Below are 26,219 nucleotides of genomic sequence, written 5' to 3'. Positions count from 1 at the left end.
TTATATCTTCTAGGGAAGCACAAAAGCTAAAATTGCTTCAAATCTTAACCAGATGGGGTTGGAGGAACCCTGGGGCCTATGGGGATAAAGCACACAGCGAGGAAGCTGGGAAAGTAAGCTCAAACAAAGGCTGGGAAGACCGGGCTACAGAAGCTTAAACCGGAGCTTCATTGGCCCATGCCAAGAAGCCACAACATTATGCAAACCCAACTGAAGTTTTCAAATCAAGAGAAATGAGAGTTCTGCCTCTGACCACTTAAAGCTGCCAATTATTCCTTCAAGTGACAGAAATTCACCAATCAATCAATATTTATTAAGTACCTACTATGTGCCAGGCACTGTCCAACACAAGTCCTCGAGTTTTATTGCTTGTCTCGTCAACTGACCCCTCCCCACCGCCATCCCCTTCCTGCATTATTAGCCCAAGGACAGCTGAGATTTGCTTAAAATCACCCCCCATCCTTTGGAAGGGTGCCTTAGGAGTCCTAGCTAGTATTTAAGGAATCCAAAACTCAGAAAATGTTTCCCAATCAAAGCCACGTCTTTATGGCGTGTGAGAGGTGTCCTTGAGGACACAATTGACCCACAAGGCCAATGTTTCCCCTTTGGCTTCCCCTGACTAAGATATAATCCTGTTGGTTTTTCACTGGAGAAAACAGGGGCCTGGGATCCAGTGTCACCAAGCCCCCTCCTCTCTCCCTCCTTGGTAGATTTAGAGCAGCTGGTAGGGACGTCAAAGGCTATCTCATCCAACCCTTTTATTTTACGGATCAGGAAATTGAGACCCATGAGGTTAAGTGCTTTGCTCAAGGTCTTATAAGTGACAAGCATCAGAGATAGGATTTGAACTGAGGCTCCTTGTCTCCAGAAACAATCAATTAATAAGCATTTTTAAGCACTCAGCTCCAAACACCATACTAAGTGTTGGGCATTAAAAGACAAAAATTCAGGTGATCCCTCAGACCCCTGTCATTTAATTGGCCAGAAAGGGCATGACCCAAGGACAGATCCAGTCACTTATAGGCTGAGTCTGGCCAGAAGGCTTCAGGACTCAGAAATGGAAAGCCAGGCCAGGCAGGCAGGACTCAGAGCTCAAGCATCACCCCAAAGAAGCAGGACCATGCCAGGTAACAGAATGCAGTAATGGATGGAAAGAAGATAAGTAGAGTGGAAAGAGCACTGGGTTTTGATCTAGAGGGACATGAGTTCAAATTCTGACTCCGCTACTATGTGACCTTGCATGAGTTGGTTACATTTCTCTGGATCTCAGTACCCTCATATGTAAAATGAGGGAGTGGGACCTAAATGACCTTGATGGTCCCTTCCAGTTCTCAAGCTATAATCTGATAACTCAGGAAGAGAAAGAGGGGGACTATGAAAACTAGGCACCAATCTGATACCAATTACCTGGCCTCAGACACTTACTACCTGTGTGACCCTGGGCAAGTCACTTCACCTTGTTTGCCTCCATTTCCTCATCTGTAAAATGAGCTGGAGAAGGAAATGGCAAAACCACTCCAGGTTCTCTGCCAAGAAAACCCCAAATGGGGCCATGAAGAGTCGGACAGGACTGAACAACAACAAAAGCACAGATCCAACTAATCGCTCCCCTACTCAAGAAACACCAGTGACTCCCCATCACATCAAGGAAAAAAAACAAAATCTCTTCAGTCTGGCTTTTGGAGTTCTTCACAATCTGGTCCAGCTTCATGACACATTAGTGCCCTTAGGTTATTCTATACATGATCCAATCAAATGGCCCACTGACAGCTCCTCATACACAGCACCCCATTTCTTATCTCAATGCTCCCCATGACCTGAACAATCATGCTTCCCTCCATCCTCCACCCCACCTAATTTCCTTCATAAGGGCCTGAGAGTTCATAGAAGATAACTTTCTCCTGGTTATGAGGGGCAGTGAGGCTTAGTGGATAGGGAGCCAGTCTCACAAACAGGAAGACCCAACGATGACACTTACTGCCCGTGTGACCTTGGCCAAGTCAGAGTCAAGTCTCTCAGCACTTGCCTTCACTTTCTTTCCCCTCCCACCTCCCCCCCACTGAAGATGGTTTTGATTCTAAAAATCCAAAGCCACATTCTACTTGCCCGTCTGAGTCACTTGCCCACATGGGCACTGACTTGCATAAGTGAAGAGAGTTTCCTCACCTGGGAGCACTTGATAACAATGAACTCACAGATCTTGCCCCTATCCCTATGGAGAGTCAGTTTGAGACTACAGGGGTGGGGGGGACGTAAGTATTTTTTTTTTTAGATCACAATTCTTTGAGACACATTGTGACTCAGGTACCGTGTCATCTTTCCCTCATCTCCAACCTTGCTGGGATCACAGGATACCGGGAAGGCCTTTGAGGTACCCAGGTTTTATTTCCTTCCCAGGAGAGGCAAAGCACAGACGCTCAAGTCTCCTCTTCAGGCAGGAGTTGTGAGGATCCCCTCTTACTATAAGAATATTTTTGCCTCCTTCTGATCCTATGTCGACAGAGCCCATGTGGGCGAGTGACTCAGACGGGCAACTAGAATGTGCCTGAGGATTTTTAGAATCAAAACCATCTTCAGTGGCTGGGAAAGGGGGGTGGGGGGAGTGAAGGCAAGGGCTGACTTTAAAAGGAAATTCTGGGCACACAGAGCAAGGTACAGGTGGGCTGCGGCACAGCACAACAGCCTCATCCCATGATTTAGCTGCAGGGCTTTGCCCTCCTTTCCATCAGCTCGTATTCAGAAGGTACTTTCACATTTCCAAGGCATCTGCTTCAGAACACCCTGCACTGAAGAAGCAGGAGACCCGGCATTCTCCCCATTTCACAGATAACTTGCCCGAGATCACATAGCAAGGGGCCAGGGACTAAACCCAGATTGTCAATCTCCAAAGCTATTCCTCCCCACCCCCGCCATAGTTCGCTGCCTCAGGAACCCGACTGAGCCTCATCTCTTAAAAGGGAACAAACAGTATGACCTTGTGAGAGCTTTAAAAAGAGACAGCAGCCCACTAAAAGATTTATTAAGCATCCCAATTCCCACCCTGCCTTGCAGTATCATCATCACCATCCCAGCGTGTACAAGCACCTCTCCAGTCCTTGGCATTGGGCCTGGCACACAGTAAGTGTTTAATAAACACAAAGTGTTTGATTGACTGAATGACTTACATGCATAGGCTGCTTTAAGATTTCCAAGATCATATACATTTATATACTATATGTGTATACTATATGTATATACTATATGTATATATAGTATACTATGTGTATATAGTATACTATGTGTATATAGTATATTATCTGTATATATAGTATACTATATGTATGTATAGTATACTATATGTATATATATGTATATGCTATATACATATATATGATCTTGAAAATCTTAAAGCAGCCTATGCATGTAAGTATATAAATATAATATAATATATATAATATATATTCTTATACACAATAAATATTAAGTAAATATATAATAAATTATGTATAATTTATCATATGCTTATTTGATATATAGTATATTATAATATTTATATTATATTATAATATTTATATACTTGCATGTATATGTGTGTACATATGTGTGTATCGTACATATGTGTGTATACACATATCTGTATACATATACATATACCTATATCTATGCACACAGATATGCACACACAGATATACACATACACATACACATACACATACACATACACATACACATACACATACACATACACATACACATACACATACGCATACACATACACATACACATACACATAACCTTTGGTCTTCGAAAATCCTGAGTTAAGAACTATGTGTATTCATGTCCCCGTTTTACAGGTGAGAAATCTGAAGTCCAGAGAGGGAAACTCAGCTTGTCCTAGGGTCACACAACTAGTGAATGTCTCAGGGGGAGCTGAAAGCAAATCCTCTTGACCCCAGTTTCAAAGGCTCTACCCTCTGAGCCACCTGGTCTCATTATAAGAATTTCATAAACATTAAATGTTATAAGACTGACTCTTTCATAGGATCATTGATCTAGAGCTGAAAGGGAACTCAGAGGCTATGTGGCACTTTACAGATGAGGAAACTGAGGCCCGTGGAGGTTAAGTATTTTGTCTGAGGTCAAACAAGTAGTAGGAGTCAGAAGCAGGATCTGAACCCATGCCCTTTGCCTCTTTCTGCTGTGTCATGCTATGATCAATGTCCCGGGGGGGGTAGCATTAATATATATCGAGCTGATGCTACCAAAACTTTCTTTTGTGACTTGGGGTATGAAAGGAAGAGATGTGGGAGTGAGAAGAGGGAATGAAAAATGGGCTCAGACAAGGACACAGATACCAAAGATGAGAAGATGCTCCTCGGACCAGAACAATGGAGTATCACTTAAGTGGTACAGAGTATTAGTTTTGGAGTTAGAGGATCTGAGTTCAAATCCTGGCTTGGCTATTTACTTCCTGTGTAACTTTGAGCAAATCACTTAATCTCTCCAGGTCTTAGCTTCCTCAAAAGTAAAATGAGAGGACTTTCCTAGAGGAACTCTGAGGTCCCTTCCAGTTCAAGGGAGAGGAGAGAAAGCAGGGAAGAGGGAGGGAGACAAACTAGCCACCCGAGGTATGTGATAAGGGACAGTATGGTGTCTTCTGCTGGAATGACTGGGATAATGACAGGGAAAGATGTCCCCGGATTGGGAGCAGAAGACCAAGGGAGCCAAGTGGCCACCTAGACCAGAATTCCATCACATGGTTCAATGCATGCATACAGGGCCAGATTAAGGATAGTTAGACTAGATGGCTTTAAGGGGTGCCAGGAAAGACCCTCCTGTTCCCAGCATTTCCCATAGCAAGGCTCTGGTGCCTGCTGTCAGTCAATAAACATTGATTAAGCACCTACTATGTGCCATGCACAGTGCTAGGTGCTGGGGACACAAAGAAAAGCAAAAGCCAGTCCCTACCTTCAAGGAGCTTACAGTCTGATGGTGAAGACAACACATAAGTAGAAGCTGAAAAGAGGGGAGAGAGCAAGGGAAGGGTACCTGACTCAGGGACATGATGAAGTCCGGAAGCTGAGTGGGAAATGGAGAGAGTTATCCTGTCAACCCTGTTTACCAGCCTATCTGGGATTCCCTTCTTAAATGAAGGATTTGGGAGGAGCTCTCCAATCAACACCTCTACCCTCTCCAATAAGCCCACTAGCTCACGAACCTATCTCTTATTTCTTCAGCTAGACCAAGGGATTGTAAAGGGCATGTACTGGAAGCAGCATTTTTTCATATCCCCCAAAGTATAGCAGAGGGATATCCTTACAGTTAGACATTCAATAAATATTTGATGAATGGATGGATGCATGAATGGATACATGAATAAATGTGTGGATGGATGAATGGACAAATTAATGAATAAATGAATGGATTATAAATGAATTAATGAATGGATGCATGGATGAATTAGTGAATAAATGAATAATGGATAGATGGATAGATTAATTGATGAATAAATGAATGGATGGCCCTTTGTAGAATTTTTTGCTCCAATGTATTTGTTCATCAGTTTTAGAGCTAGAGAAAAACTTTAAAAACATACCATTGAACTCTTCATTTTATAGCTGAGAAAACTAAGATGCAGAGAGGGAGAGGCCCTTCAAGGTCAATAAATCACTACATCAAAGATCTATGTGAGAACTCCCTCCAACAAGAGATTAGATATCTCTTTAATAGATGGGTGTTAATAGAGTGACCTTACCCAAAGTAAGCAGCAATGTCAGAATTTGAACCCAGATATTCTGACTCTAGGCCCAATACTCTTTCTACAGTACCAGTTACCAACTCCTTTCTGCCAACACTGATATAACCTCCTGTCACTTCTTTCCTCCTAGGATCAACAATGGATATAGATATGGATAAAGGAAAAAGGTGAGCAAGAAAGACCTTTGCAGAAGGAATCATTAATCAAGACACAATGAATGGACCAGGATGTTCCCCAAAGGGTTGGTCATGGTTTAGTCAATAAGGAGTATGTGATTGGCTCCTTGCTTTTTCCCCCTTCATTGCAAGGAACTATGGATGGACCATCTGCCCCAACTCATCCCACCAACTGCAGGGATGATGAGAACATTCATTCTTAGTAATAGAAGTATATTCAATGGGGATCTGCCTATGTCACCATCCTCTAGCATGAGACCACAGTGACCTCCAAGGGCAACAACCACGTGCTGCACAAGGAGATGTGAACATAAAAGATACCTTCTTATCCATCCAGAAAATAGAAACTGACTCCAGATGCTCCATACCCTCCTCTTCCTGAAGATAAAAGTCTATATTCAATAGAATGGAGTCTCTGTGGGAGAGGTCACCATTTTTGTCTTTGTATTCCACCACCTAATGCAAGCCAGTCACATTTTTAAAAATCTGTATCCATAATTTGATCATTGTAGAAATCTCCTAGTGAGAAAATACTCTCTCCCAATATAGGTCAGTAACTTTGCAGCTTAGAGAGTTGCCCAGCCCATTGAAAAGCTAAGTGACTTGCCCAGGGTCACACAGCCAATATGTCTCAGAAGCAGGGCTCTGACTAAACTCAGAATATCTTCAATCCAAAGCCAGTTTTCTATCACCAGATCCTATGATCCCAGATTTAGGATCTGAGGTGACCCCCAAGGCCAAACCCCCTCATTTTAGAAATAGAGCCCAAGGAAGTTAGTTGACTTGTCCAAAGTCCTGTTGCAAGTATCAGAGGCAGAATCTGAGCTCAGGTCTTCTCTGTTTAGGGTAGGGGGGCATCATTTGGAGTTCATGAACCTGAGTAAGGAAAACATTACATCTTTGTTTCATTAACCTCTAACTGAAATCGAGCATTTTTGCCAAATAGGCACGTTAGCCAACAAAACTTTATCTGAGAAGGGGCCCACAGTCATTACTGGACTGCCAAAGGAAGTCGCGATACCAAAAAAATAATAGCCCCTGTTTTAGGGTCAATGCCACAGAGCCTCCCTCTTCACCCCATTAATCTGGCCTCTCTCTTGGCACATAGTAGGCATTTCTTTAATAAATACCTGTTGGGTGAAAGCAATTGAAATGAGATTTCCCAAAGAAATCCCTAAGCAGCTTAAGGCCCTGAAACTTTAGCTTCTTCAAAAACTGAAAAACACAGTCATCTGAGGCTGATTCAGTCCAATCTGTTTCCTAAACCTGTCCAGCCGATGCCTTCTGCCTGCCAAGGTTTGAACACAGAAGGCACATGCTCAGATATGTTCACCCAGGACCTTTGCACACAGAAGGGGGCAGAGAAGGAAGCATGACCAAGAGCACAACTTCATGCGTGGCCCCCATTAAATAGCAACAACAACAACAACAACAACAACAAGCCTCCATCTTACAAGCCAGAGAACAAATGGCCTGTCTCCAGGAGAGCACGGAACATTCGGCTGATGGATGAGCTGGAGAGATTTCACCCAGGGAGGTGACTCCACAAAGCAGCCCTCAGGCAGTGAGGAGGGTTTGTAGCACTGACTAAATCCAATTAAACAGGTTTAATGCTGGCCCCACGGCCACCGATTGCTTCCGGGGGCTGTTAGGACAGCTCCTTGCTACTGATTCATCGTCCCATGTGAAGCGTGTATCACCTGTTCCCAAATGGCACATTCTGGATCCCCAGTGTGACTCCTTCTGTGTATCAGGCTAGGTCACAGCCTCTACCTTATGCCAAGGCATCGAATGCCAAGCTGGGGAGGGGTTGGGGGAAGGAGCTGACTGTCTTGTTTAGAAGTTGGTGTGGCCAGGATCCAGAGGGTAGGAGAGCCCCTCTCTCCCTCCACTATTAGAAGAAAATGTTCACCTGGTGAAGATTGTAGCACCACAAGTTTAGAACTGGGAGGGACCTCAAATGTCATTGACTTCAACCCCTTCATTTTGCAGCTGAGAAAAATTGAGGGAAGGAGGGAGGGAGGGAGGGAGGGAGGGAGGGAGAGAGAGAGAGAGAGAGAGAGAGAGAGAGAGAGAGAGAGAGAGAGAGAGAGAGAGAGAGAGCGCTGCAGTTTTTAAGATGTGCCATCCACATTTTGATGGCTCCATAGCAGTGTGTCTAAGAGCCAGGGCCCCTGTGGCAGAGCAGAGAGAGGCTGACTGGGGAGTGTGGATAATCTGGGTTCATGCCCTTCCTCAGATTCATCCTGGCTATGTGACCCTGGGCAAGTCACCACCTCTCAGGATGCCAGGCAATAAATTGTCTAAGGCTTTAAGTTACTCATCCATCAGCCAGTAATGATCTCAAGATTCCCAGGTATTAGCACAGTGCCTTTGTACCCAGTAAGTCCTTAATTAATGTTTGCTGACTTTCCTCATCCATAAAACAAGGAAGCAGGACTACATGGTCTCTGAGCTCCCTTCTGGCTTTGGATCTATCATCCTAAGAATCCAGGCATTTAGCACTGTCTCAGTACACAGCTGGTGCTTAATAAGAGTTTAATGAGTTTCCTCTGCTATAAAAAGAGGGGGTTGTGTAAGGTTCTATCCAGTTCTACAGCCAGCACCCTATAGGCATGATTGGCACCCCCCCTTTGTACAATATAAGCTCAACCCTAACCCTAATGCTCAATCCACTTTCCTAAGTACCTATTTGTACCAAAGGGACTGCCTGGTTAGCTAGCACTCCCTCAGATGCACCATACCCTCCCCACACAAGGAGGTCATAATTCATTCCTCTGCAATGACTTGAGCAATGACTCAATACCAAGTGGAGAAACTAGAACAGTACCCTTCTTTCCCCATCTCTTCTTATGAATGCCTGGAAACTGAGGGAGTCTCAGAGGACTAGCCCCGGGCAAGGATGGGGCATGGTCTTACAGTTTTGCTGGGCTCTACATCTATTCCCAGCTCAAGTTTTCCTCTACTTTCTGGTCCTCCCCACCAAAGCCACTGGGTCAGTGGTCTCTATCATCTTGCTGCTATAGTTACCGGGCCTTGCCCATCCACCAAGGAATCCTGATCTCTCCTTAGATTCTCCTGGCCTAAACTTGGGCCCCTACCCTTCTCCTCAGGACACCAGAGACATTGATGGGGCTTTGGGGAGTGGGGCGGATCTTTACTAGCAACAAAGGGAAAGGGGTTAAAGCAAGACAAACAGCATAAAGGAGTCATTAAGATACCCCTGAACTAGGAGATTATTCCTAAGCCAGCTAGGCCCGTTCCCATCTAACTAGCATCTCATTTGGCACCTGACTTTCCTAACCTACTCTCCCACCCTGATTTCTAGCACCTCTCAGATTCAAGGCAGGTAGCACTTCTTACCCTTTCTACCAAATCTGGGACTTCTTCTATTTCTTACACACCACACCCCATTTGCTACCTCCATGTCTGTATTGGTTGGCCCCCATGCCTAGAATGCACACCCTCCTCACCCCCTCTCTTGAGTTCTTTCAAGATCCAGCTCAAGGGTCACTATCAATATGAGGTCTTTCTTAATTTCCCCTCCCAGATGCTAGCACCTCCCCCCAAAAAAATTATCTTGCATTTATTTTGTGTGTAGCAATGTACATATGCATGTGTGTATAGAGAGTCTCCTCTGATAGAATATAAGCTCCCTGAGGGAAGGAACAGTTTCATGTTTTTTGGTCTTTGTATCCTTAGCCCTGAGCCTAATGCCATTGACTGGGGAAGATACCATGTCCTCCACATTTGCTGTGCCTGACCAGACTATCATCAGCTCGGTTTAATGAAACATCTCATGTCCCCAATCCCACCATGCTGAGTCGTCTGTACAGTAGCCCCCATCTTTCCCCACAATGCAGTGATCCCATCCTTGGATCTCCTGTTTCCATTTAACCATATGCTAGCATTTCCCGCAGAAAATCATAATGGAGGCTATGTCCGCCATGGTGGAGACCACAGAAGCCAAAGAATATAGCCCATGGTTGTCCTCTCAGATTTGGCACATAACATAGAGGAAACACAGGGTCAGAAGAACCCTTAGGGACCATTGGGTCCAACCTCCCTCATTTTACAGTAAAGGAAACTAAGGCTAAGACAGGCACAAGTACTAAATTTACAAGATCAAAGATCCAGGTAGTTAAGCATCACAGGCAGGATTTGAACCCTGGTCCTCTCACTCCTGGACCAACCCTCTTTCTATTACTCTAAAGGTCTGCTCTAGTACAGACCACTCCAAAAATCTACAAAGCCCGGCCAAGAATTCCCCTCTTAAAGGGTCTTCTGAAACATACCAAGCCTCAATCCTACCTGCACAACCTCCCCCATCCTCACAGAGTCCCTCCCAACCTTAGGGATATAAAGATCCCTCTCTGTAACAAAAACCTTTTTTCCATCTTCTTCCCCCCCCCTCAACATTTTAGCAAATAAGGAAAGTAAATAAATGTTAGAGCAGCCAGCCTCCTTCTCCTTCCTCCTCCCATCCTTCCCCATCACAGGGGCTGGACTTCAGATCTCTATGCTGCTTGGCATGGCGAGCACACCACGGGGATAACTTTCCCCGCCCTCCCATCTGGGGAAGATAACTTGGAGTCTCCTGGATCTGTGCACATGCACGACACATTAGATTAGACCATTAAACTTACCAGCATTAGGACCATCTGCGGCAATTCTAATTTCTCATCTCTAGAGCCTTGACTGAGCCCTTGCCATAAAACGTGGTGATGATGGAAGGTGTTAGGGAAAGATGGTTTGGACCCAGAATCGTGTGGGCTTTAGAAGATTTAGACAAGATCCCTGGTGCCCTGAGCATTCTATTCAGTAACACAGGAGAACCCTAAGGTCTAAAACAGGGCTTCTGAACCTGGAGTACATAAATAGATTTCAGGTGCTCCATGAATGTGGATGGGGGGGAAATGACATATTTTTCCCCTCAGCTCTAATTGAAATGTAGTATTTCCTTCAATTATTTTAAAATGTTATTCTGAGAAAGGATCCATAGGCTTTGTCAGACTGCCAAGGGGGCCCATGACACAAAGAAAAATAAAGAAGCCTTGATCTAGCTGAACCTTCCTTTATTTCCTTAGAAAAGACCTCAACTCAGAAAGCCAACATGGTGTAGTAAGTAGAGTGGTGGTTTTTGAGTCAGGAAGACCCGAGTTCAAATCTCTGCCTATGACACTATGTGATCACGGACAAGTTTTTAACTTTCTTATCCTTGGTTTGTTCCTCTCTAAAATGGGAAGGAGGAAGAAATGAAATAACAAAATAATGGGAAATGCTACAAAATGATGGTATCCAAGCTTGGACCCCAAAGAAGAAAAAGATCTCTCCCAACTTCTTTGCAGAGGTGGGGAGCTATGGGCATGGAGTACTGCATGTGATTAATGTAAAACTTTTGGATACATATGTTGGTATTACTAAATTCTCTGGCTCTCTAGTGGTGGGAGGGGGAGGAATATACTGGTAAAGGTGAGATTTATAAAAAGAAAAGTTATCAGCAAAAAAATGAAAGTATTGGAGTCGCTGGTTTCTAAGATCCCTTCTAGCCCTGAATCTCTGACTTGATGATCCTTATGAGCTGGACTGTCCATTACCCATGAAAAAATGCCTGGTGGGGGCCTGAGGAGTAACATGTACTCCTGAAGTCATGGGGAGGAGAGTCCAGATAGGAGCATTGACCCTGAAAGCCCTGGAAACTCTGCCCAAAAGCTTGGGATTAAAGGAATTGGCCAACACGTTTCATAGTTATTGTCCCATCTCTACATGGGACGTCCAACCATCCTTCTTTCAAGATTGCTTCCCTCTATTGTTAGCAGTGAATGCCCAGGGAATCATAGGATCATGGAATCCTAGACCTAGGAGATCTAGAGCTGGGAGAAATTTTGGAGGATGTAGGATCACAGGTTTAGCACTCAAAGGGATCTTAGAGATCATCCACTACAACCCCATCTTACAGATGGGGAGACTGAGGCCCAAAGAGATCAAGTGAGTTACCAACGATCACTAATCTAGTGATTGTTAGAACCAGGATTTGAATCCCGGTTGCAGGATCATATATTTAGAGTTGTAAAGCACCATAGGCGCCATCAAGCCCTACCCTATTACTCCCATTTTACAGATGGGGACAATGACACCCAGAGGGGAAGTGACTTGTCTAGGGTCACGTAGCAGCAGAGCTGAGATTTCAACCAAGGCTCTCTGACTCCAAAGTCAGCACTCTATATACTGCACACATCCAACTGCCTCCCATCAAGTCTTACAACACAGTTGGAGGCTGCCGACTTATTTCCCACTCCCAAATTCACTTAGGAATGGCTATGGAGAAGCACTGGTCTTGGCCAGGAATCAAGGCAGAAGCCAACCTCAAGCCAAGAGGCAGCCATCACCAGCGTCTGACCCTCCTCTGCAGCTGGTATGCACCATAAAAGACAATTTGGAACATGGCAGCTTATTGAACCATAAGCAGTACTAACCATGGGACAGAGTCCCTGACTTGTCCTTAGAGGTGGAAAACATTAACCCTGGTCTTCCATTAACTTATTATTGGGTGAGTTTTTTACCTGGTGATGGGTCAGCCAGGCCCAAATAAGGAAGGGACACCTGAGATTTTATTTCTGACGCCCCATTAAGTCACCAAGAGCTGAGGCCTTCTCCTCCAGTTGCCTGCCCAGGATGGCGAATCCCCTCAGTAGGGTTTGTCTCTTACCGTCCAATTCCTCCACCGAGATGTTAGCGAGCTGCTCACTGTCACTGCCTGCAGAGAGGGACCGATTCAGGTAATTCCCCTTATACAACAAGCCGGCTGTCACATGATGGAACGGCATCTTCTCCCTGCTCAAAAGAGATGGGGGAAGGGAAAAAAATGATCATTTCCTCCCTCTTTTTTATTATTTAAAGCCTTACAGAAGTTAAACTCCTGGAGAGCAGGGACAATATCATTTTCTTTCTTTGTATCACCAACCCAAAATGATACCCAGCACGACAGGCACTCAATAAATGCTTGTTGATTGACTATCTCCCCTTTTTGAATGTAAGTTCTGTCAGAGCAATGACTGTTTCCTTTTTTGTCTCTGTATCCCCAGAAGACAGTGCAGGGCCTGACATACAGTAGGTACTTGATAAATGTTTAGTGATATTGATTAAAAGCCTTAAAGCATCATATGATCATACATTTGGAGTTGAAAGGGACCATAGACAAGATCTATCCCAGTCTCCTCATCGTACAGATGGAGGAAACTGAGAAGACCCAGTTAGTGGATTAAGTGACTTGCCCACTGTCACCCAGGTGGCAAGTGGCAAAGGTGGTATTCAAATGCAAAACTTAGGTCTCCATATTCAGTCCATTTCTACAATGTCTCTGATTTCTCACAGACACAATGAGAACACGGGTAGATGTGATCATCTCTAAGGGCCCCTCTGGCTCTAAAGGCTAGGACTATGCTCTTTAGACAAGGACTGATGGGATTGGACAATTTCAGAGGGAAAGTCAGAAAAAACCCTGGAATGCTGATGCACTGAACACTCTCCAAGTTGCTTTGGTTTCTAGCCCTAGCTTCCCTCTTTTAATCCCTCCATTTTCTTTATTTTTGTTCTTTTGGGGGGTTTTCCAGGTTTTTAAAAGAGTAAACAACTTTATTTTATTTTATTTTTTGTATTTTTTGTGGGGTAATGAGGGTTAAGTGACTTGCCTAGGGTCACACAGCTAGTGTCAAGTGTCTGAGGCTGGATTTGAACTCAGGTCCTCCTGAATCCGAAGCCAGTGCTTTATCCACTGCACCACCTAGCTGGCCCCTATTTTATTTTCTAATAATAAACATCTTTATTTAAAGTTTTGAGTTCCAAATTTTTCCCTCCTTCCCCTTCCCCATCCCAGAGGCAGTAAGCAATCAGGTATAGGTCATACATGTGCAATTATGTAAAACATTACCATATCAGTCACTTTGTATAAGAAAACTTGAATAAAAGAAAAAATGAAAGAAAGTAAAAACCAGCATGCTTCTGTCTCTGTTCAGTCAATATCAGTTCTTTCTTTGGAGGTGGATAGTATGCTTCATTAGTCCTTTGAGGTTGTCTTGGATCATTGTATTGCTAAGAATAGTTGTCACTCACATTGATTCATCAAACAATATTTTTATTTTTTCTGAAAAAGAATCACTCCCCTTCTATTAGACATGGTGCGGGGGGAGCGTTCTTTTGGAACAAACCCATGATTTCTTTAAATGATCTCCCCCTGCCTTCCATGATGCTACACCAATCTAGTTCTCCATTCACCTCTGACTACTATTTGGTCACAACCCTAGAATCCTGGGTTTATAAGGGACCTTAGAGGTCATCTAATCCAACGCTTCTTAAACTATGAGTCATGACCTCATATGAGGTCACATAACTGAATGTGGGGGGTAGCAAAAAAAATGGCAACAGTAAAAGGTTATGTATATCTATTACGTATACCTATATACCCAGGATCATATAAAAATTTCTCAGGTGAAAAGGGGTCACAAGTAGAAAAAGCTTAAGAAACTCTGATCTCATCTAATCCTTATACAAATGATAAACACCGGGGGCAGCTAGGTGGTGTAGTGGATAGAGCACTGGCCCTGGATTCAGGAGGACCTGATTTCAAATCCAGCCTCAGACACTTAACACTTACTAGCAGTGTGACCCTGGGCAAGTCACTTAACCCCCATTTGCCTCACTTAAAAAAAATTATAAACACCATGCTATAATTTCCCTCATTAACTTTTTTTTTTTGGTGAGGCAATTGGGGTTAAGTGACTTGCCCAGGGTCAGAGAGCTAGTAAGTGTCAAGTGTCTGAGGCCAGATTTGAACTCAGGTCCTCCTGAATCCAGGGCCAATGCCTATCCACTGCACTTACCTAGCTGTCCCCCTCATTAACTTTTAGCATGATGAATGCCATTAACAATAATAATATCTGTACTACCTAACATTAATATAGAGCTTACTATGTACCAGGAACTGTGTTAATTGATTTTAAAATTATTATCTCTAGATGACAGAGTACAGGCCATGACCCAGCTGAACTCTCCCAACATTCATCTCTAAATGCCTCAAATCAAATTTTGGAGCAACAGAGCCAACAAAATATCAGAGGGAGATATTTTTCTAGGCTAAAACAATTTAGGTGGTCTGCAAGAGAGGTCTATAACAGAGGAGTGGGTACAGGTCTAGAGCACAACAGGAATACCAGTGGTGGCCAGTGGAGGCATCTCAACTGCAGCTTCAGGAATTCAGCCCAGAAGTGCTAAGAGGATTAGGCAACTGGTCAGTTTGCACTGATTGGAAACTCTATTGCTCACAAGCAGTTCTAGATTGCAGTTCCAGGATGTAGAGGAGCACTTATGATCAGTCACAAAGGAGCAGGGGAACTGGTCACAATTCCAAATTCAAAAAAAGCAATTTTACTTGTAGCTACAGAGGAACAGGAGCCCTTCTTGGGTAAAGACCAGAGGTCAGACCAAGAGAGCAATGACCACACCTCTCCCAGCATCACACCACCTTGGAAGCGCCAAAAAACTTGCAGACCCCCAGAACTAGCTCATAAAACAGCCACACAAAAAAGTCTAAAGCTTAGCACAGTGCTTCCTCACCCTCAGGTGAGCAGAGTTCAACTTCAATATAAAGTTCAAAGTGAAGAAATAGACTTGGAAAATGAGCAAACAAAAAAAGGGAATTTGACAATAAAAAGCTACTATAGTGGCAGGAAAGACCAAGACATAAACTTAGAAGACAACAAAGTGAAAACAGCTACAAGGAAAGTCTCAAGGAAAAATGTTAATGAAACCCAAGGACAGCAAGAATTCCTTGAAAAATTAAAGGGATATGAGTAATAGAGGAAAAATTGGGAAAATAAATGAGAGTGATACAAGAAAATTATGTAAAAAGAAATAACAACATAGTAAAAAGAAGCACAAAAATACCAAAGAAAAGATCACCTTAAAAAACAGAATTGGCCTAATGGTAAAAGAGGCACAAAAATTCACTGGAAAAAAAAAGTATTTTAAAAATAGAATAGGCAAAGTTGAAAAGTAGGCACAAAAGCTCACTGAAGAAAATAATTGCCCAAAAATTAGAATTGGGCAAGTGGAAGCTAATGATTTCATGAGACTTCAAGAAACAATAAAAACAAAATCAAAAGAAGAAAAAATACAAGAAAACGTGAAAAATCTCATTGGAAAAACAACTGACCTGGAAAATAGACTGAAGTGAGATAATTTATGAATTACCAGATTACCTGAAAGCCATGATCAAATAAAAGAGCCTGGACATGATATTTCAAGAAATTATAAAGGGGGAAGGACACAAAAATATTTATAGCAGCTCCTTTTGTAGTAGCAAAGAATTGAAAATTGAGCAATGCCATCAATTGTGGAATGGCTAAACAAGTTGTGGAATATAATTGTGATGGAATACTATTGTGCTATAAGAAATAATGAGCTAGAGATCTCCAGAAAAACCCAGAAAGACTTGCATTAATTGATGCAAAGTGAAGTGAGCAGAACCAGAAGAGCATTTTACAAAGCAACAGCAGCACTGTATGACAATCAGCTGTGAATGACAACTATTTTCAACAATACAATGATCCAAGAAAATTTTGAAGGACTTGATGAAAAAATGCTATCCACCTCCATAGGAAAAAACTGATAGAGTCTGAATGCAGATCAAAGCATACTTTTTTCAGTTTTATTTCTTTTTCTTGGGTTTTTAACTGTTTTCCCTTTGTAACAAGGCTAATATGGAAATATGAATGCATGCATATAATCTATATCTAATTGCTTGCTATCTCAGGGAAAAGAAAGGAAATTGGAGTGAAGGAGGGAGAGGATTTGGAACTGAAAAAATTTTAAATGAATGTTAAAAATTGTCTTACATATAATTTGAAAAAATAAAATATAAAAAAATGTTTAAAGAAATTAAAAGGGAAAACTCCCCTGATATATTGGATCCATAGGGTAAAATAAAAATTGAAAGAATCTGTCAATCACCTCCTGAAGGAGATCCCAAAATTAAAACTTCAAAGAATATTATAGCCAAATCCCAGAGCTCCAAGGGCAAGGGGAAAATATTATAAGCAGCCAGAAAGAAACAATTCAAATATCATGGAGCCATAGTCAGGATCACACAAGATTAAGCTTACATGTTAGATTAATAAAGGGCTTGGAATATAATATTCTGGAGGGCAAGAAAGCTAGGATTAAAATCAAAAGTAACCTTCCCAGAAAAAACTAAGTATAATTCTTCAGGGAAAAAATGGATAGTTAATGAAATAGAGGACTTCCAAACATTCTGGATGAAAAGACCAGAACTGAATAGAAAATTTAACATTCAAACAGAAGACGCAAAAGAAGCATAATACAATAAACATGAAAGAGTGATCATAAGGGACTCATGAGAGTTAAACTGTTTACATTCTTAAATGGGAAGATGATATATGTAACTCCGTAAAACTTTATCATTATTAGAGTAGTTAGAAGGAGTCTGCATAGACAGAGTTGATTATGTTGGGATAATCTAAAAAAAAAGGTGAGAAAGAAAGATGCACTGGGAGAAGTGGGAAGGGAGAGGCAGAATGAGACAAATTTTCTCACATAAAGGAGGCACACAAGGAAAAGCTTCTATAGCGGAGGGAGAAATTGGGCAGGGGGGGAGTAGGCAATGCTTGAGCCTCATTGGAATTGGTTCAAAGAAGGAGGAATATATATATATATATGTGTGTGTGTGTGTGTGTGTGTGTGTACACACATACATATACATATGTTTGTATGCATACACACACTCAGTTGAATATGGAAATCTATCTTACCCAAATAGGGAGCTAGGAGGGGAAGGAGATAAGAATATTGGGAGAGAATGATAAAGGCAAGGGTTGATTCTGGGAGGCAGTGGTCAGAAGCAAGATAAACTTTTTGAGGAGGGACAGCATAAAAAAGAGAAAGAAGGATAAAGAGAGGAAAATGGGATGGAGTGGAATGCACAGCTAGTGATCATAACTGGGGATGTGAATGGAATAAGCTCAACCATAGAGTAGAAGCAGATAGCAAAATGGATTAGATACCAGAATCCAACAATATGTTGTTTACAAGAGACACATTGGCACAAAAAGGCACACACAGAGTTGAAATGAAGAGCTGGAGCAGAGTCTATTATGCTTCAACAGAAGTGAAGAGGGCAGGGGTGGCAATCATGATCTCAGACCCTCCCCCCAAAGAGATCAAAGAAAAATTAAATAGATCTATACATACAAAAATATTTAGAATAGCTCTTTTTGTGGTGGCAAAGAATTGGAAATTGAAGGGATGCTCATCAACTGGGGAATGGCCAAACAAATTGTGGCACATGATTGTGAAGGGATACCCCTGTGCCATAAGAAAGGACAAGAGGGTGGTTTCAGAAAAAGGCATGGCAAGACCTATATGAACTGATGCAAAATGGTGTGAGAAGAACCAGATCTTTGTGAACAGTAAGAGCAATGTGGTAATGATTGTCAATTGTGAAAGATTTGGCTACTCTGATCAATACAGTGATCCAAGACAATTCCAAAAGACCCATGATGAAAAATGCTACCGACTTTCAGAGAGAAAACTGATGAATTCTGAGTGAAAATTAAAGTATCATTTTCTCACTTTATTTTTTTTTGCTTTTTTGCATGCTTTCATATGTATAATTGATCTTATGTTGTTTGCCTTCTCAGCCAGTGATGGAGGGGCTGGAAGGGAGAAGAGTATCTAGAACTCAAAATTTAAAAAGAAAAAAACTGCTCAAATAAATGATGGTTAAAAATAAAATAAAATTTTTATTTCATTTAATCCTCAAAACAACCCTGGGAGATAGGTACTATTATGATCCCCATTTAAAAGATGAGAAACCTGAGGTAGACAGAAGTTAAGTGATTTGCCTGGGGTCACATAGGTAGTAAGTGTCTGAGCCCAGATTTGAACTCAGGTCTTCCTAACTCTAGGTTCAGCTCTCTATCCGCCATATCACCTTGCTGCTCCTTCACGCCAAGGAAAGTCAGTGTTGGATGTTTCCTCATCTGTAAATGAGGGAGGTTGGACTCTCATGTGATTGTCTCCCATGCTTAGTCCACCATTATCCACTGAGCTGTCATGTTTCCAAATTTATTTTGGAGTTCAGAGGAATGTGAAGTGAGGTCGTGGCTGCCTCATGTGGCTCCCTAGCCTCTGCTTTCACTGCTAGTCAAGTCCAGTATTCCTCCAAAGCCATTCCTAGATGGATCTGAGTTGGGAAAGAGGGGTTGGGATTTGAACCTATGATTTCATTGGTATAAGAAACTCCTGGTAAGGAAATTCCCTCCACCAATGCAGTTCAGCAAATGTTTTTCTGAGGTCAGTTGACTTTCCCAAGGTCACACAGCCTGTATGGATCAGACCCCTTATGAATCAGGTCTTCCTGATTCCAAAGCCAACTCTGTCTATTATACCATGCTACACTAACAATATGGTAGCGCACTCTTCTGCCCCCCTAGCCTGGAAAAATACTCCCCAGTCCTTTTAAAGGAGCCAAGCCTTGTGGCAGTCCTGCACCTCGAGGGTCACATAAGGCAACAGATAATCAGGTGCTGAAAGCCCAGATGATACAATGAATGACTTTACTTTTGCCACTTGCTGGCAAAGGGCATTGTTCCATCTGTGCCACACTCAGGGGGACTTGGAAGAGTCATGCTATTAATAAATATTTATTATAGCACTTTGTATTCTGTGACTGGCTCAGATATACCTGTGTATGCATGCACACCACAGACACTCACAAACACGAGACCAAATCGACCAGGTGTGGATGTGCCCAGCTGAGAAAGAAATTGATGAACTCTGCACCAAAAGGTAGTTGCTCCTGGATTCTGGCACAGGATGCTCTCAGACCCCCAAGAGTGAGGAAATCATTCTATTAGACTAAGTTCAGTATCCTCCATATGCCCACAGAGCTACCACTGGAATTAAGCATTGGACCAAGGATGCCACTAACAGAGGCTAAGAGGAGCTGACATTTCTATAGAAGTATAAGGTTTGCAAGGCACTTTGTACACATTATCTCATTCAAATCTCACCACAGTCCTGGAAAGCAGGCACCACAGGTGCATTTTAAGGTTGAGGAAACTGAGGCATAGGCTGAGCAGAGCAGATGAAGAGAGGAAGGAGAGAGGGAAATTAGAAAGGGAAGAAAGGCAGGTGCACCTCATGGTATAGTGGAAAGAATGTTACTGGGTTGAGACGTAGGTTCAGTCTTGCCTGCTACTAGTGAACCACAGGACTTTGAGCAGATCACACGGCTCCTCTTGGACTCAGTTGCTTCCTCCGTTAAATGGGAGTATTGGACTAGCTGACCCTTCCTATTCAGACATTGAGTCAGAGTGAGTCTAACAATTGCTTCAGCAGCATCCATAGGCAAGGGACTGAGTGGAAAAAGCACAGAGTGCATGGGGCCAAATCCTCCTGCCTCAATGCTTAATACCCGTGTGATCTCAGACAAGCGACATCATTTCCCTGTGCCTCAGTTTCCTCATCTGTAAAAGGAAATGTTGGACTAGATGACCCCTAAGGTCCCTTCCAAATCTAGATTTTGAATCCTATGTATCTTATGACACTCCCCCACCACCACCAAGGAAAGCAACAGGGGAATAGAGTGCTGAACTTGGGTCCAAAAGACCTGGGTTCAAATTCTGCCTCAGATAGTTACTAGCTAGGTCACCCTGGGCAAATAACGTAAAAAGATCCTCTGGCTTTTCTTCCTGACAGCATGTGGGGGTTCCTGATTTCCAAAGCCCAGCAAAACATGGTGCAATTTTCTCCATTTTTGTTACCTGGTTCAAATCCCAACCCTGATGTTGTGTGAGCTGGGGCAAGTTCTGTCACTTCTCTATACCCTTGTTTCTTCATCTGTAAAATGAAGGGATTAAACTAGCTGGTTTCTAAGGTCCCTTCCAATTCCATACCACTACTACTAATAATAATAATAATAATAATAATCGTGATTATTAATAATTAATATTATTAAGCTAATAATAACAATAGTAATAGATAACATTTATATAGAGTTTACTACATGCCAGGCACTGTGCTAAGCACCTTACAATTATTATCTTATTTGAATCTCACAACAACCCTAGGGGATAGGTACTATTATTATCCCCATTTTATAGATGAGGAAATTGAGGCAGACACAGGTTAAGTGACTTGTCTAGGGTCACCCAGCTAATAAGTGTCTGTGGCCAGATTTGAACTCAGAACTTCCTGACTCAAAGCCCAGTGTTCTATCCACTATGACACCCCACTACTATTATCTATGATTACTGGTGTGTTGGTAAAAGTTTAGCTGACTTGTCAGAGGGGTAGAAATGTATTCACAATACACATTCACATTTTCTCCATGAATTTCTTAAGTCTAGACAAACAAACAAACAAAACAATAAATCAAGCTCTGATTTGTAGTTTGCCAAGTACTGAAAATTTAACAATCAGCTCTCATGAGCTGGTTCCAGCACACCCTTGTCTGTGATCTAGAGTGAAACTTTTAGACGCTGTGTGACTTGATTTCTTCACCGTCACAGAAAAAAAATCTTCCCCATTTCACACAGGGAATAAACATATCTGCCTTTTTCCCATATTGCAAACACTCCTCTCCATGATCTCAATTCCCTTCACTGTCCAAAGTTTCATATCTATCATAAAGAATGTTTCCCCCATGAAAAGAAGGTTCTAGCTCAAGCCAATATGGCAGCCCTACAACAAAAAGCTGATCTATACTGCCTACTCCTAGACTTAGTCCCCAAGGAAATGCTAAGAGTTTTCTGGAGAATGCTGAGTTCCAAGTGTCTGCCCAGTGAAATACTGTCATACCACATCGATCAGAGACACTTGCCCAGAATTGTATTTCCAACTATCTTTTCATTCAGCTAACAGCAATGCGACAGTGAGAGGCATAACTAGAGTGAGTCAATCAGGGTACTGCCAAAGGGTGCACACATGGGGGTGGCATTCTATAGGCATTCTTCCTCCTCTCAGATGTCTTGGAGCCCTTCAAGGACTACACCATATCAGCACTGACCCTACTTCTTCACTTAACACTGGGCCATTATCACCTGGATCCCATTAACTCAGTATTCTCCATCCTTTCTGGCAATTCCTATCACCACCAACTACTATTTCCTCCTTCTACAACCTTCTTTGGGATGGGGACTTCTTCCCTCCTCCAGGCCAAGGGGACATGACTCACATTCCCTCTCACAATGTAACCATGTCCAGAGTAGACTGCATCTTGTATTCCATATCTTTATACTCTCCCTCTGCAACCTGCCATGAACTGAAGTCGATAGTGGGGGGAGGACTGTGGGGAGCACTGTTATTTATGGGGCTCCTGGACTCTGGCTTCTAGACTGACTGCAGGAGTCTCAGGGAGGTGGCAGTCGAGGTGGTTGACTTGCCTGGCACACGCTGCCTCCTATGCGTCCCATGAGGTACCTAGCTGCTTCACCTAAGCCCCACTGCTTCACCTAAGCCCCAGCTGCTGCTGGCAGTCATGAAAGTGGCTGGCTCCTCTTCTACTAGGGATGCTCCCCTCCATGATGTCTGCAAAGGTGAACCTTGAAACAGGATCAGTGCTCCAGCAGCACACTGCTGTCCTCAGGACTCTTGGACTTAGTTGTCAATCTGTAGCAGTTGGTCAGTGGTTGGTGACTGGAAGGGTTTGGAGGGGCAGGAAGCTTTTCTCCACGAGGAATGCTCTCCTTAACATCTATAACATATGAGCTGAAAGCAAGCCTGGCAGTGTTGGGGGGTACCACCGCTCCCTGGGCTCTTGGATTTGTCTAACCACCAGTAGCAGTTGGTCAGCAGTTATAGTGCGGATGGTGAGCCCCTAATGACAGGGACTGGGCATTTCTTAGGGCAAGAAGTCAACAGTCCTTGGTTTTTCTCCAAATACCACCACTCCTTCACTGTCTGACCTTCAGCAAGTCACTTAGTGTCTATTAGGTGGAATCTTCCAAGGGAAGTGGTTGGCAGTCTATAAGCAGATGTATAAATAACTACAGGATACACCAGGTGCCACTTAGAACCATTCTGATCCTGGAGGGATGCAGAGAGAAAGGAAGAGCAATATACAAAATCACCTAATAGCCAGGACAAAACTAAGCCTTGAGGTCATAATGAGGCTCAGAAAGGCCTCAGGTGAAAATCTACACACAAGGGCATGCATCCATATATGTAAAATGATGTCAAGAGTTTCTCAGGAAGCCATGTCCATCTGGCACAGAACAGAGAGAGGAATATGGCTAAGCACTGCACACTGGCATGCAGGAGGCCTCTTTCCTATAGGAGGGACTTCTTGGGGAGAAAAGAATGCCCTAGAGTCAGCATTGGACCATTACAGGCATGATGTGTCTTCTTCTGTCTGCTTTCCAAGCAAGAATATGGACACTGGCTCCCTTCCCATCCACCTCTTGGAGCCAAAGTAGGCCTATGGTCAATGGCATTTAGTCATCTCCCTTGGCCACCCCCTCCTAAAGTGACGTTATTTACCAGAGCAAAGGAGTTGTCCTGATTCATAATGACTTTGTTATACATCAATAGATAATTAATTTGTTTGTGCTTCCTCCATCAAGGCTAATGTCCAAAAAAGAGTGATGTCTTCAGACTGACATTGGAAGGAGGAAAGAAAATCACATTTGAACTTTTCCACCTCACCCCACCCTCAACACAGCCTCACTTGCCTCTTAGAATAAAAGGCAGAGGGGCAGCTAGGTGGCACAGTGGATAAAGCACCGGCCCTGGATTCAGGAGGACCTGAGTTCAGATCTGACCTCGGACACTTGACACTTACTAGCTGTGTGACCCTGGGCAAGTCACTTAACCCCAATTGCCTCACCAAAAAAAAAGAATAAAAGGCAGACTCGGAAGGTACCTTAATTGTCATCTATCCCAAACCCCTTATTTTACAGAAAAGGAAACTGAGGTACAATGAGACAATATGATTTGTCATGGTCACACAGCTAGTAGATGGCAGAGCTAGACTTCTCTAGTCCTCCCTCTCACCACTTCTGTAGAAGAAATCTCCAACAGAACAGTCCACAGGTGAAGTCTTTATTCACATCATTCCCTTTGCATAGGTTTGTGCAAAGTCCCAGGCCACAGACTACCTTCTCTACAAAAACCTTCCCTGACTAGCTAGCCCAAATTTCCATAACACTTATCCACACCACTCATTCAGTCCTTGGCATAATTTATTTTGTATTGCCAATTATCTTTTTAAAGCATGTGTCCTATCTATTCACCTAAATTTTGCAAAGCCCTAGAAAGCAGGATGATTCTCTTTATTCTACCCCTAATGTTTAGCACAGTGCTTGCAGAGGAAAGGTGCTGAGTAAGTATTTGCTGATAATGCTGATTACCTAGGGACAATTGCTTTGTTCCCTGAGTTGGGAGAGGAGGGGTGAACACATTACTGCCCCTATATTCATTCTTTATTCATGTCTCTCTAGCCTTCATCTTCATCTTTGTTCAGGTCTATCTGGCCTTCATCTTCATCTTTGGTCCTATCAAACCTATTCTTCATACATGGCTCTCCATTTCCAATCTCTGTGCCTATGTCCCCCATGCCTTGAATGCCCTCCTTCTTCATCTCCACCTTTTGGAATGCCTGGTTTCATTGAAGACTCCATTCAAATGTTACCTTCTATGTGATACCTTTCTTGATCTTCTCCAGCTACTGATGTCCTCTCTCAGATCATCCCACATCTATTTTGTACACACCTATGAGTGACTATGCCGTCTTCCCCATAGAATGTTATCCCCTTAAGAACACTCTCCATTTTACTTCTGTCTTTGTATGGCCCAGGAAAGTTAAATGAGTGGGACCCAACACTTGGCACATAATAGACATAATAAATACTTGCTGATGGTTGATTGAAAGAGAATATAACTTAAAATGGTGTGATGATAATATGACTCTGAAGTCAAAGAACCTAGGTTTAAACCCTACATCTAATGTTGTGTGACCTCAGACAAATGACCTTCATGGGTCTCAGTTTCTTCATCTATAAAGTGTGGACTAAATGACCCCTGAGATTCCTTCTAGCTCCAGTTCTATGATCCTGATACCCCATATGACCTTGATACCATAACATTGGTGCCACCTTGGACATTATTCTGGCTCCCTCTAATCTTCACCAGATAACCAGGTTGGCAGGAGCCTGAACACTGCTTTGGCTTGACATCCAACTGGGACCCAAGTGGCAAGAGAATTGGGTTCAACCTGAAGACATATTTTAACCAGTCATGGACAATTTCATATCGAGAGACATCTGGAAGGTGAGGAAACAGCTCAGAAAGTGGGAAAACTGGTAGAGGGTATAGATGGAATGACACTGAAAAGAATGAAAATAGAATCCATTGCAAGCATTCAAGGGGGCTGCATAAGGAAGAAGGAGTACTTTGCCAAAGCATTTTGGTTGGGGACCGAGGTGGGGGCAGTGAATTAAGAAGACAAAAGACAAGTTGACAAGTATTTTTCAAGATTGCTTCTAGACACCCCCAGGAATCAAGAGAGAAAAGCCACCTTGGCCCCCTAGATGTTTTCCTGTTGATTTCATAAGCCAGGGGCAGCTAGATGGTGCAGTGGATAAAGCACTGGCTCTGAATTCAGGAGGACCTGAATTCAAATCCAGCCACAGACACTTGACACTTACTAGCTGTGTGACCCTGGGAAAGTCACTTAACTTTCATTGCCCTGAAAAAAAATTCATAAGCCTTTTTGCCTACGGTCCACTCTGGGGGTCTACAAGTTCTATCCAGTAACAAATGGGGTTTGTTTCCAGGACACAACTCAACTTAGAAGGGGCAATTTGGCTCCAGGCCAGTTTTCAACCCAAAGGATGTTTTTCACTCATCCCAGCTTATAAATCGCAAGCTGTTTCACTTAGGTGGCTGTTACTGAATCTCCAGGCAAGCCACCTTGGATATCGTTTCATAGCTCTGCACTTGAAGCCTCTCCAAATTGGATTACCTGGAAGCCAGGCAGACACAAAAACACACACAGACTCTAGGTTTGCTGGGATTTGGGGTTTTTTTCCTTTTTTTTTTTTTAAATAAATCCACGCACTATAACCTGGAAAAGACTGGAAAATGGGCAATATACCTAAGGCAAAGAGCCCAAAGAGTCCTTGATATAAAAGCTTCTTGTTTCCAAAAAGTCTGAAGCCTCTGGATGTGGCACAGTGGAGGGAGAAGCAATCACGCGGATTCAAGGTTCCAGTCTTGCCTATGACACATAT

At 42.9% G+C, this 26,219-nt stretch overlaps 1 protein-coding gene across 4 annotated transcripts in view; it reads right to left on the bottom strand.

Moving 5' to 3' along the window:
- Window positions 1–26,219, bottom strand: part of CALN1 (calneuron 1) — a 483,576-nt gene that overhangs the window by 360,762 nt on the left and 96,595 nt on the right. For all 4 annotated transcript variants that reach the window (XM_044005256.1, XM_044005258.1, XM_044005257.1 and 1 more), the window contains one exon: window positions 12,623–12,747. In XM_044005256.1, coding sequence (XP_043861191.1) covers window positions 12,623–12,747 — 125 coding nt within the window. The remainder of the gene's footprint in view (window positions 1–12,622; window positions 12,748–26,219) is intronic.

The sequence above is a fragment of the Dromiciops gliroides genome, chromosome 4 (genome assembly GCF_019393635.1).
Source record: "Dromiciops gliroides isolate mDroGli1 chromosome 4, mDroGli1.pri, whole genome shotgun sequence".
Classification (NCBI taxonomy): Eukaryota; Metazoa; Chordata; class Mammalia; order Microbiotheria; family Microbiotheriidae; genus Dromiciops; species Dromiciops gliroides.
The sequence above is the reverse complement of the archived record's forward strand: the minus strand, read 5'-3'. Positions and strand labels throughout refer to the sequence as shown.